At 42.2% G+C, this 13,771-nt stretch overlaps 2 protein-coding genes across 2 annotated transcripts in view; both read right to left on the bottom strand.

Moving 5' to 3' along the window:
* Positions 1-11,175, bottom strand: part of scaf8 (SR-related CTD-associated factor 8) — a 34,073-nt gene extending 22,898 nt beyond the window's left edge. Inside the window, exons 1-2 of the mRNA XM_084438250.1 lie at positions 11,070-11,175; positions 9,772-9,855 (exon numbers count right to left, since the gene is read on the bottom strand). Coding sequence (XP_084294376.1) covers positions 9,772-9,855; positions 11,070-11,174 — 189 coding nt within the window. The 5' untranslated portion in view covers position 11,175. The remainder of the gene's footprint in view (positions 1-9,771; positions 9,856-11,069) is intronic.
* Positions 11,176-12,035: 860 nt separating this feature from the next.
* Positions 12,036-13,771, bottom strand: part of LOC311308843 (connector enhancer of kinase suppressor of ras 3-like) — a 53,936-nt gene continuing 52,200 nt past the window's right edge. Inside the window, exons 24-25 of the mRNA XM_084437913.1 lie at positions 13,077-13,261; positions 12,036-12,964 (exon numbers count right to left, since the gene is read on the bottom strand). Of these exons, the coding sequence (XP_084294039.1) occupies positions 12,758-12,964; positions 13,077-13,261 (392 nt within the window). The 3' untranslated portion in view covers positions 12,036-12,757. The remainder of the gene's footprint in view (positions 12,965-13,076; positions 13,262-13,771) is intronic.

Below are 13,771 nucleotides of genomic sequence, written 5' to 3'. Positions count from 1 at the left end.
GCGGACCCCTCCTCCCCACCTGAGACAGGGAGACAGAGCCCAGCGCCCCCCCCCCCACCCCTTAGACACCCCTCCCTCCCACCCCAGAAAGGGAGATAAGAGCCCAGCGGACCACCCTCCCCCGGCCTCAGACGGGGGAAGGCGCAGCACTGTCTCCAAGGTACCCATGTGCACACATCCCACACACATCCGCAGACACTCACCACCCCTACACATCCCAGTGTGCGCACACACACGCACACTATCAACACACCACCTGCCCCAGCTGAGTGGAGCCGTCTCCAGGCAACAGGTCTGGTGATACAGCCTGCTGACAGGCTGAGAGCCTTGTTAAGTACTGTAAATTCTATCTGTGCTTAACGCTCAACATGCTCCTAGTCAGTCTATTCCACCAATAATCACAGTGGGATAACTATACTGGGACCACTATAGTTAAAAAGCAAATGGAGCTGTGGCAACTTGCTACATAAAAAAGCAAACTCAAGTCTGCTTGAAGCTTCATACATTAGTAAGACGGTAGTTACAGCAGCAATAACAGCACAATTAAAGACACCACAGGAGGAATAGGCAGAAGAGCCAAGAGAATGATTCACAAGCAGGCTAAATTAATAATGGATGTCAGACCGCAGCTGTTAACTGTGTGTGGAAGAGAGGGAGAGTGAGTCGGGGGGGGGGGGGGGGGGGGGAATAGAGTGAGCTGTCAAAAAAAGTAAGACAATGATCACTGGCTTAATGACTACTAAAGCTTTTTCACTTGACATAATGGGCTGCTTATGGTAGACGCCACACTAACTTGCTCCAAAGCTTCTGCTGGTGGCTTTCAAGAACAAAGTAATTTGCAAAGAAAGACATTTCCCTTTAGTTAACCATGTTAAACTTGAACTTTAAGTTCAAAAAATGAAATGGAACTTGATTTCACGTTTATTCAGTGCCAAGCACTCTGTTAGCCAGGCATGTGCTACAGTATTGGGAGAGGCAATCTATGCTGGTTACTGCATCAGCTGATAGGCCTACTAGAGCAACAGCAAATAGAACAGCAATGAGTGTTTGATCCTTGAATACCTACAGCATACTAGTCAAAACCAAGAAGTACCACTTTGCACACTGGTCCCCAAGGTGAGATACAGCTACACTGTGTTAGTTGCACATTGTTTATAATATATAAGCTCAAGGCTGGACTGTATAGTTAAAATAGCACTTCTAATTTTGGAGTGCAATGTCCCTTTAAAATTGTAAACCAAGTACAGACTAAGGCTGCGTTCCGAATCGCATACTACCCTACTATATAGTATGCCAAAACAGGATGTAGTATGTCCCAATACATAGTATGCCACATGCAGTATGGCAAAAATACCAGGATGTCCTACTACATCCGGTCGTATTTTGCAGTATAAAAGACAGCAGGTTTTTCTGGCTATTCTGACCCACAATCCTGTGCGCAGCGGAAATGTGCGTCACATGTGCGAGTCGTGACAGCTGTAGACGAATGTCGCGTTATGGACAGCGACGGATGTGGGCTAATTTCAAGGCGCAATGTTATGACAAAGTAGTATGTCCCAATTGGATGCCTACTGCTTGCAAAGTACGTACTTTCTAAGGGCAGCTGTAGTAGGTACTGGTAGTAAGAAGTAGATAGTATGCGATTCGGAACGCAGCCTATAACAGACCTCAGACTTTTTCAATCTCAATCCACGACCGTCTTAGCCTTGTGAGACCATCCTGATCTAGCAAGCTGACATTCTGTTTCTCTCCGCAGATCAGTCTGGCCTTCCCACCATCTGCAACGATTTCAGTGAGTGGGAGTTTGCCTTGACGGACTACTCCTTCAGCCAATAAGAATAACAAAACTTTTGCCAAATGCAGTCGGAGGAACGGCGAAAATGTATTTTTCTCCAGGAAACTCCGCTAGTGCCTACTCTGGTTCTGGTTTAATTGTTGTTAAGTCTATTTCTACAATACTGCACTTAAGGCTGTGTTTATTCTACTAACGTTAACATTGGCGCTCTCTGCTTGGAGAGAACGCTACCGTTTTACCAGCGGCCTGTATTTCATTTTCACGCCTCAACTACAGGAACCAATCAGGGGCTGTGTGCCCCCCACCCTCCAGAACAGCAGTTAAAACACAGTCCCTGTTTGGCCCAGTTGCAAATGCAATTTCTGGAAATCGTTAGAGATAGCTGGAAGCCCAGACAGATCTGCGGAGAGAAACCGAATGTGAGCTCATCACGAGATCAGGATGGTCTCACGAGGCTGTCTCAGTGCCCCATGTGGTTGCTTATGTGTTGTTTCAACTCAACACAAGCACACCTGATTCAACTAATGAAGCACTCGGTATTTTTCAGATGTATCATGTAAATGATAATGGTAAATGGACTGCACTTATATAGCGCTCTACCTCCTGAGCTACAGCCGCCCCATACATTAGTGCTGAACTTAAAGAGGTACGATTTTGAACATTTAGCTTGCTTTTGCACTTTTGCCTACTGAGAGTGTAGTTGAAGGATTCAGTAGGTCTTGTGTTGGCAAACATTTATTGCATTGCAACCCTAACTCCACAAAACGATATTCAAATTTCTTATTAGCGGTGGTGAAAAAAAATGTAATAATTGCAATTCTATTCTTGACGATTAAAGATCAATTTACAAATTCAGATCCTTATTTTGCAACCCCCTCCCTTGATTTTATCCTGTTTTCACAATAATTTTGTGCTTGGGATGTATTTCAGTGTTTCCCCTACCATTATGGGACCCCCTGTATCTAATGGGTTACTGCAGTCAAATGGTATAAATGTCATAATCGAATCGTGATTCCAAGAATCAAAATCGAATCGAAACGTGAGGTCACTACTGATTTCCACCCCTATTGCTTATCCCACTAGTGACATGACTCTGGGCACAGTAGCAATGTGTAAAACTGTAAAACTGCAGGCATATCCAATCAGCAGCATCTTTGCTACAAATGTCCAGATAGATTACCAAAGCCATGTCTTTCTTGTAACATAGATCACACCTGAATCAAGTCTTACTGACAGGTGCGCACATGGAGTAGACGCATACTATGAGGACTCAGGAACACCCGCACACCGTCTTCACTTGCTAAACAAAGTTGTTTAGGTCAAAGGGACCTTATGTCTGAAAACTTTCCTTTTGACCGAAAGGTTGTGGATTAATGACTTTATTGAGCAAGTGAAGACAGTGTATGGGTCTTCCTGGTTCCTCATATTTCTTGTAACCCACAAATTGAAGGCAGTTTTGAGGTGGTTTGGATGCAATGTGCTTGCCCGCCATACTTTCCACTAGCAAATTGACTAATACAGAAGACAAGAGTATCAGTAACACAGAATACATCACCTACACTCCCCACAGTTGCAAAAACAAGCTAAATGTTCAAAATCTTTGTCATGTCCCTTTAACAAGAGTGCAGTCCAGTAGTACAGAATGATGGACACCCAGCTTACTGAAAATCAGCACAACAAACAGGCCTCAGGAAATTAATGCCACAACGGTTGAAAACATTAAAGGACTAGTTTGGTATTCAGCATCATAAGCCCTGTTATACTGTTATGCATGATCTCATACATGGGGTCCATATCAAAATGTTGACTGTGTGTGCACCTTTGAGAGAGCTCATTGCTCATGTCACAGCTAAGTACACAATGCACCTCTATGGGCATATAACCATCAACATTGTTAGCTGTGATATGAGAAATGGGCACCATCATATCTCAAGAGTGCGCAATCTATCAAAATCTTTATGGACCACTGTATATGATTGTAAATAACCTTATAACAGGGCTTATGATTCCAAATACCAAACTAGTCATTTGATAGTACTGCTACAGTCCATTAGAGGAATGCAGTTTCACTGAGAACACAAAAAACAGGCTTGGATGTAGCTGTAGAGACGCACTGACAATAGACAGGCATGTTAAGGTCAGTCTTCCCACTCAGAGCTTAGCCTATGATTCAATGGAGGCAATTGCTTCTACCTTTCCAGGACCTGTCATTCCCAGGTAGCACAGAAACCAGGTTTAGGCTAAATAAATAAATAAATAAATATTCTGTTAGCATACATACATGAAAATGGTTGTGTATGAGACTTCAAATCCACAACATTTGGCCACACCACAGTCTAAAATGAGGCCTCAAATGTCCCCAGGACATTGGTGTGGTCCAGGTGGCATTGATTTGTCAGCCTGTTTTCAGAACCTAAAATGACTCGCAGACTGACACAATCTGCACAGTGACAAATATGTCAAGTGAACTCATCTGAATAGGCCACATCTTGAAAACGGTGTGAAGCTAGAGATGCAACAGTATGAACATTTCACATCACGATTAGAGTGACCCAAATTATCACGGTTATCAGTATTATCACGGTACTGTTAGAATATGCTGAAAATGACTACACTGAAACTAAACTACACTGAAAACAAGTTTTATATTGAAAACCACAAATAGTTTTCAAATAGCAGCACTATGCACTTTTTGTTTGCATAAACATGCAAAGAATGCGTCTTGGAGGCTGTTGCTAGCTTTGGTTGATGCTGGACTGTATTTACAGTATAGTTTTTCAAAGCATGGTAATAGTGAACACGGTTTTATTGATAATTTTATCACTCCATAGTGATCACTCCTTAGTGATCATTTTATCAATACATTTAATCAAATGTAATCACGGTCATCACATCATTATACCGGTTATTGTTACATCCCTATGTGAAGCTACTACAGTGGTTCCCAAACTGTGGGCCAAAGGATTTCAGAGGGGCAGTGAAGATGAACAGACTGAAAGGGCTGTCCATATGGAAACTATTAACTATGGAAATATCAAAAAATAATTACTTGGATAAACATTTGATCTGATGGAACAGGGATATTTAAGTAATACTTTCGTTCGTATTCTGTTTGAATATTACAGCCCATATTTTGCTACCTAGCGCATAAATGTTTGAGGCACGGTTATTGAATAACAAGGGAGGCCAAAAATAACCTGGCGAAGAACTGAAATGAGGCACAACATGCTCAACAGGACCAGAAGGAAGCAGCCTTATGTTCCTCAAGGAACGAAGAGGATTAAGCAAGTACTGAATAACAACAAAGCATATAATACATGCACATATCCCCCTAGCCCGGTACGACCATCCCATTCTCGCGAGCTCACATTCTGTTTCACTACGCAGAACGGTCTGGCCTTCGCCTCCTCCAGAGCGATTATGCCAAAATCCAGACCATACCGGGCCAATCAGGGACTGCGTTTTAACTGCTGTCCTGCCCCACAGTGGAAAGCAGCCCCTGATTGGTTCGTGTCCCTGCCGCTCGCTAAACAAACATGGCAGCACCCGAAGCAACGAGTGGTAACGTTAACGTTAGAAGAATAAACGCAGCTATAAGTGCAGTTATTTCAGAAATAGACTTAATCACAACACTTAAAGAGTATGCATTAGCGGAGTTTCTCGGTGGAAAAGACGGTTTTGCTGTTCTTCCGACTGGATTTGGCAAATGTTTGCTGAACGCTCATTGGCTGAAGGTGTTTGTCTGTCAAGGCAAGTACCCCCTCCCACATAATTGCTCTCTATGGGGTGAAGGCCAGACCAATAGAGGAGCAAAGCAGTGAGCTCGCTAGATCGGGATGGTCATACCAGGCTAATGACCCCCTGCCTTATTTGACACAATGTGCGAGATGGCAAGCGTACCTCTGATTGAACGTACATAGTAACCTAGACACATGTAGGCTTTTGATAGACAGGGGGTGTGGAGGGACAGGGGGTGTGGAGGGACAGGGGGTGTGGAGGGACAGGGGGTGTGGAGGGGGTATTGTATTCTGAATCGCTCGTCTGTTTTACAGTAACACAGACAAGCCAGTATGAAACTACAAAGCACTACATATAACTTTTTAATCAACGCATCAAGATGTGTGAATACTCTTCTCTTTGCAATATTTTTGTACTGTCCTTCCAGGCGTAGATGTTCATAAATACATCTAGATTAATTACTCATTTGAACGACGGCAGGCTCTATATCCATTTATGAATCCAAGACTGGGCATAACCTGAGTCTGGGAAGACCACCTTAAAGATTCAGAAAGTGTCATGAAAACTAAAAATATTTGGCTTAGATGATTGTTGTCTATTCTGAGAGCCGGCTGTGCCTCCAGCATGAAAGCAGCCCAGCTCAAGACCCCAATACCAAGCACTGCACCCAAACACCTTCAACCCAAGATAATGTTGCTGATGTGTTTCTTCCCAGTCTCTTCCACAATACCGGATAAGTAATGTTATGTTTCCTAAAGATTGTGACATGTAAAATGGCTGTTGTGATGTTCTGGTGAGGGGATCTTGGCGTGACTCAAGAGTCCCTTATGGAAAAAACATGAGTCTTATGCTGCTCCCGCAGTAGCCAAAGATGGCTCTGAGATCCTGGTATTGACAGGGATGTAAAAAGCTACAGCCTGACAAACAGTGAGCACCAGTAGCAGCTACTGTACTGCACGTTGAAAGCAAACTAGGTTGGCTGAGCAGCAGCATATGAAAAAACGCAGATACCGCAGCAAATGTTCAGTATGTCCCTCAAGTGTAGAAACTATCCCTTTGAAACAAGCCATGCCTTCAACTTCTATTACTGCTGGAAAAACTTGACCATACTTATGCAAAAGCTGCATATTTACCCTAATAAGGCTATTAGATAGTAACCGCATTGTATAAACAATTCCATGGTCATTCAAAGTTGGTACAGAGCTAGATGCATTATTACACAAAAAGTGTACAATGTGAAATACACAGTGATAAACACCATTATTCGCTGCACTGCATGGTGTTTAATGAGGCATCTACTTAAAACACCGTAAGCATCATGACTAACAGGATTTCACAGACGATACCCTGCTTAGCCCAGCTTGGGCGCTCCACAACAGGGTGAGAGGGTTAGCTAGGCCACTTCTCTCGAAAACGGCCATAACAACCAGAAAGGCTACACGTTTAACAGAACAATGATGAAATGGACACCTCAAGCTCAAAATGACTTCAAGTGCCCACAAAATGCTGCACAACGCATTCCTCTTCACAACTGACACACGTATGAAAGCAAGTGGTATCGCTAGCCATTCTTGTTAAAGACACATTGGATGTGCAGAGAGACTAGAAAGCCAGAGCCAGAGGACTTGTGCTGGCCAGGGAGCAACAACCAGACAGCCAGGCAGCCAGGCCCCCTCATTTCCCTCTGTATGTGGAAGCAATTTGATATTTGGCTTCGTCCATCTTCCTTGTGAAAGGACCCATACTCCTACCTAAGCTGGTTAGAGGTTCTCTTATCTCCCTGTAACTCTCTCCACCCCATCCTCCTGCTTCCCTTTCAGTGCTTTGGGGGAGCTGGGAGAGCTGCTGAGGGAAGGGGAAAGACGTATTATTCACAGGCAACACAAGCAACACCAAGATCACAGTCATACGTTTAAGAACAAAAAGAATACACTGGAGATGAAACATCAAACATTAATAATTCCAGAGGGATGCGTTTTTCTGGATGTGTTGAGTCTTGTGCGAGGGGGATTAAATAGCCTAAATCACACGCAAAGAGGGAGAGAGCTTTGCGGACGTATGTGAGTCATACGGATGGAGAAGCACGACGCAAAGGTGTCTGGAGAGCGTGGGCCTACACCTATTTCGCTGACGATAAAATGGTGGTTAAAGTTTTAGCCCTGAGAGTGCTTTCACTGAAAATCATTGCATGTTGGAACTTATGTATTTCTTTTACCTTAAGACAAATTTGCATTGCATGTCTGGATAGAGGTTGAGAATAAGATTATATTATCAAACAGAGCTCTTGCTAAAGAACCGGCACAATCCACAATCACTGTCAGGTGCTTCAAAACCTTTTTATAGATCTGAATTTATCTGTATTTTTGGTATAAATGCAAATGGAACTGCTCGTGTTAAAATGAATTCCCATTCCTTATTCAGTATTTTATTAAAAAACAACATTGTTTGAAATGTTTAGCATAGATCTTTTAAAAAAAGACCCTGTACTATCTATCCTTCCTAGAAACAGCACAGAGAGGCTGTCTGGCACTTATGTTTCAATACCAAAGGCAATAGAACTCAGCCTCACATCATGACAGCCACAGGCTGAGCTTTAAGGAAGCTAGCAGCAATCTGTTGATGAAAGATCTTCTATGAAGGATGCGCATGAGAAAATGAGTGCCAATTTAGAATTCATATGCCTTGGAAGCCCTCTCTAATGAGGTTGCCCTTTCATTGCATTGACTGTTCTAACAGGACGATATGGCGTATAATCAGTAGTTAAATTGGAGGGGTTCACAGGTGAGTAATTAATAAAGGCAGGAACTCTCGAGTGTTTGCGTGCATGTCTGTATCTCAATTTGCGCGACAACCGGGCACTGTATGAAGTTGAACTTCAGCAGGTGTATTGCTCAGGACTCAAGGAAGACAGACATGCATGTGTTGTGTTTGAAGTTGTTTTGGATCAGCAGCTCGAGAAAACTGGAAAACATCAGTACGCAAATAAATCATTTTATTTGGTGCATATAAGAAAAATGTAGGCCTAATAATGCTCAGCAATAGCCTTTATAAGGAATTTGTAACGAGTTATACGGACATGGGAAAGGACAGGCACAGAACGGGCCCGGGCCCTGGCGGGCACTGCTCTAGTAACGTGGAAAGATGAATTGAAGAAAAGCTGCCCCAGGAGCATACAGCTGTATGTTGGAAATAACAAGCTGCAACACCAGCTCCACTCAAGAAGTTAGAAAGGCTGTCATAGCTGGATGACAAGGAAAGCTAGACAGGACTGAAGCACTCTCCAAAACAGAACACTGGACACAAATTACTTGAATTATTAAGCCTATGTGATTTATTGTAGTATTTTGCTAGCAACGGGTCAGATTGATGCATGTGTTGGCAATGCTCATTTGTTGATTAATGACCATATGTCAAAAGTGCGGAATAGTGCATATTTGGCTGGCTCAACAGCCAATAATAGAAGACAAGGATAATTGTAGTCTAGTCGAGGATTGGCACCACACTATTCATGTACACCAATCAGCCACAACGTTAAAACAACCTACCTAATATTGTGTATGTCCCCCTCGGGCTGCCAAAACGGCTCTGACCAGTCGAGGCATGGACTCCACCTCTGAAGGTGTTCATGTGGATTCTGTATGTATCTACTGTATATTTGCATCTGATATGTTGTATCTACTGCAAATATGTATCAGATTGTGTTACTTTGATGCTGCAACAGTAAAAATCCCCCGCGGGGATCAATAAAGTACACTACTACTACAACTACTTATTACATTATTGGTTTTTATTACATAAAAAATTAAACAGATTACATTATTAGTCACTACAGGGCTATTAAAAGCTAAGATATTGTTAGAAGGTGAATTTATTTCCATGATTTAAAAAACTTGATGTCAGAGCTGTTTTGGCGGCATGGAGGTGGGTGGGGTTAATGTTGTGGCTGCTCGGTGTAAATCACCAGTATAAAATATGTCCTCCGGTTGGAGGAGTGAACAAAAAGATGCTACGTATTTAACCCCCAACTGAAATTTTCCTTTTAGTTCCTGAAATAAGATCCAATCACAGTTTATGCAAATTGAGTGAGGAGTGCCCTGGATATTGGAGATGTAATTCACACAACTGGAGGTGATGTGTGCTGAAAACAGATTAATCTTGTGCGGATGTAAGAGAAGCTCCCTTTTCAGACTATATCTTATAGTTTACCTATATAAAATGGTGTCTTCCTACATACTTACTTTTATAGCTTTTATTGCAGACTTGGTAATCTGGGTCATCTTGGCCTTGGAGATGGGAGGCTTGTACTCATTGAGAGAATACAGCTGAAAGACAAAATGCACAAAGAAAAAGTATTTCAACCATCTATATACCAAATTAATTGTTGAACAGTTATGTGCTGTAGTCATGTGAGCACATTGGTGTGTTCAGTTATGAATAGGCCGATTGGATTAATACCCAATTGCTAATTAATACATAAATGATTTTTTAATGTGCGCAATAGGCAGAAGACAGTGGGACTGGTCCCAAAATGGCATAGCTGTAATATATTCTACTTCTGTTTGAGAGAACCCTACAGATACTGAATGCAGTCTGTCATTTTAGCTGGTATGGTGGATAACGCAATATTCTTCTGGTCAGCGAATATTTGGCATGAGTTGACTCGGCATAGTGATAAATAGCTCCTATAATGTCATAACAGTGGGACAGTAAGCGAGCTGGCGATGGCATGGCTGCTTGGCGCTCGGCTCAGGCGAGCTAACGCTAATAAGCGTCACTGAACATAACTTCATAGCTAGCTTAACTAACGTAACACTAATTTAATAAAAACATATTCCGCGACAGCACTAACCTGGCCTGATAGATACCAAGCTACGTGGTAGCTTGCCTTTTCCTAGTTCGCTCATTGTTTTAACTTAGCTATCAAGCTATGCTATGCTAGCTAACTACCTAGCTGCCGTTAGCCTAGTAGCCCAAGGCCTCTAGCTTGCACACTTTTGCATTTGTGAAAGACAAACAATTGACGTAATATGGCCAGCTAAAGTTGGGATGGATATTTGTGTGGTTAGACGATGCAGGTAACGTTATTTTATTGATTCCCAAACGTAACCATTTATCAGACATTAGCTACTAGCCAATGACACTGACAGACATTAGCAGTTTAGCGTTGTTAGCATGTTGACTGGTGAATTTGAGGTTGGCCAACTTAGCTGGCTCGCATGATAGCTCACATAGGGAGCTCACGCTTTGTGGTAGCAAGTCCATTTAGATTTTATTGGCTTCGTTTAAATGTTATAGGGTATTTAGTCAAAGGCCGAGTATTTAGATTTGGGCCACATGATCAGAAAACAACCCCAACACCGACAGTTTAGCGACACCTAGCCTTCAACCTAGACAACCTAACGATGCGGCCTTGTCTGCTGGCTGCCCTTCTCCCCTTTCTGCTGCTCGATAGAAGGCAAGCCTGAGAGTTAATCAGATAAAACACGCCGACATTTTCAACACTGGGATTGAATATTTTGGGGAAATTCAAACAAACCTCGCCGTTAAATGATTTGACGGCCTCCATTGTGTTGATTTTCGTCTCGCTGTTGGCTGCGAAATGTTTATTTTGTGATCCTCCCCGACAACCGGCTTGACGCATGCATGCTCGGGTCTGGTGAGATGGAGGAGATGGAGCCAATATGGCGAACAAGCCCAGTGAGATCCAATGCGAAAGAGAGACCAGCGAACCCAAGTGTCACAAACACGCACTGCAGCATTTGTTGGTGGATAACGAGCGACGACAAGTGGCCAAAACAGATACGACAAAAAAACAGGATATGTAGATGTTTTAACTGACTCTCACAACAGTACCATTACATACATGAAATATACAATTAATTGCTAACATAACATTAAACATGATACATTTCGTTAGTTCATACTACTCTCTTTTTTCAGCTAGCTGTACTATTCAAACTTTGAAACAATCACAATGACAAGCTTATTGGTGCTTTTAGTCATTTTGATACTCCTTTGAACTTTTCATTTTCTTTCTTTCCATCTTTCTCCATTGAAGGGGTAGTGTGCTATTTGGGGTATTTAGTCCAATTTGTGGTCTAACATGAACCGGGGTACCCGTAAATGTGTTGGAAAAACTATGAGAAATGTGCTTTTCTGAGACGGGAAGCACAGGGTGTAATCTTATCAATCTCAGTATTCTCTCCTGTTAAATGTATCACATTAGAGACTGGAAAGATCAGTGAAATTATTATTATGGTCTCTATGTTTCAGGTTCATGGTAGACAGACCACAATCTACATATTATGCCTGCTTTCAGCAAGCACACATTTTCGTTAGAAAGTGTTCCTTTTCTAATTGTGGGGCTATCTGTTCCTATCAAATAAATCACTACAAGGCTGACAATAAAAAGTCTCAATCTGTTTTGCAGATGGATGCATTTTTACTTTATTATTCTTTCAGTGCACACTCTGACCTGGAGACCCCTGCATCAACATCAAATGAGAATAGTACTATAGCCTACAACTGTACTGTACACACTTTACACCTATGTACAATGCATTTATTTACAATGCTAAAACAACAAAAATTCACAAAAGCTAATATAAAACACATAAAGGACTTCAATTCAGGCTGCACTATAAAATGACGTCAGCAGACTAGACCACTTGTAATCTTTCCATAAAACTATCCGCATGAAACATCCATCAAATAGACAATGGTGTTGGATGATAAAATGTGGAGGCCCCACAAAGTTATCATGTTATGAATGTAACCAAGGTAACAGTCAGGGCCACATACAGTGATAGACAAGGATTCTTTGTGATATCAGCTGAAAAGCATTGCTACATACAGTACATTCTAAGGTAGTAGTGCTCGTTTGTGGCTCCGTTTATGAAACTATGCAGTTAAAACCTTTGTTCAATATTCATATTTCAATAAAACATTTAAAGTGTTTCCAGGATGAGAATGATGGATACACATACCATTATGTCCCATAATTCACAGATATGGAGCGACTCATTGTACTGGAGAAAAATAATCCTCACAAAAATATTATCATTAAAAACTAGGCATATATGGATCCACTGTACATATATGCACGTACATGTGAATGTATGCATAATATGTACATATTTGTTCGCACCCTTAGTGCTGGGTCCTGTCGGAAAAAGGCAGTGAGTCCTGTTTTTGTCCAATAATCACATGATGAACAAACAGACTTTATAAACTAGTCTCCACAACTGGAACAGCTATGGCTGCAGCTTCTGCAGCAGGGACCTGATCCTCTGCTGCCCCCTTGTGGCCATGGTGGACACAGATCTCTTGGAGCAGAGCGGTGTTGTTCTCTTTCCACTCCCGAAACTTGCCTGATTTGAGTTCAGGGTCTGAAAGCACCTGCTCGATGGTCTGCAAGTCTGCCTCCTTAGCCTATGTCAATGGAGAGAGAGGGAAAAATAGAGACAGAAAGAATGCGTGAGAATGTGTGTGTGCACAACAGTTGCTGTTGGATTGATGAATATTGTTAGCCGGATAACTCTACCTTTAACGTGCTGTTCAGTGTTCTTATGATGTGCAGCTTCTCATTCATCGTCTGGTTCTTGCATCGTTTTATGAACGAGGTTCTAAAGTCCCTCTTGGTAGATGGTTTGCGGTCTCCTATTGGAGAGAGGCTGGCCTGCTTCAGATGGATGTAGAGTCTCTCCATTTCATCAGAGCTGGCATTCCCTGTGAGAAGAGAGGATAGATTTGACCTCAAGAACTTAAGGATATTTATGCTGAAGGCAACATATCTTTGTTGCTTTACAATAGTACAATGTGGCCAGCTATGCTGTGTCAGGAGCCCAATTGGTGCAAAAAATCAGCTGTTACATTACATATTGGTTTGAGAAGGATAATCACCACTTTAACTGGAAAATAATTGAGCTTGAATCCAGAATCTCTATCTCTTTCTCTGATGGTATTATAGTCCCAGCCGAAGCTTTGATATGCAGGCAGACATAGCTACACTATGCTCTTCCAAAGAACAAGATTCTGGTGAAAACAGTAGTGGTGATTCGGGCAATTACGCAAACAGGAAGTGTGGTCTGCTTGCACTTCTTCTTGTAAGTCAGCGCTCAGGCAGGAGGGACAGACACAGACAGAAATGTAAAATCCCTCACTGAGTCTTTCAGATTAAGGCCTAGTCCTAAACTAGAAAGAGGACTTCTTTTGACTTTCTTTTGTCTTCCACTGAAG

The sequence above is a fragment of the Borostomias antarcticus genome, assembly GCF_949987555.1.
Source record: "Borostomias antarcticus genome assembly, chromosome: 5".
Classification (NCBI taxonomy): Eukaryota; Metazoa; Chordata; class Actinopteri; order Stomiiformes; family Stomiidae; genus Borostomias; species Borostomias antarcticus.
This window is presented reverse-complemented; position numbering and strand designations above follow the sequence as displayed.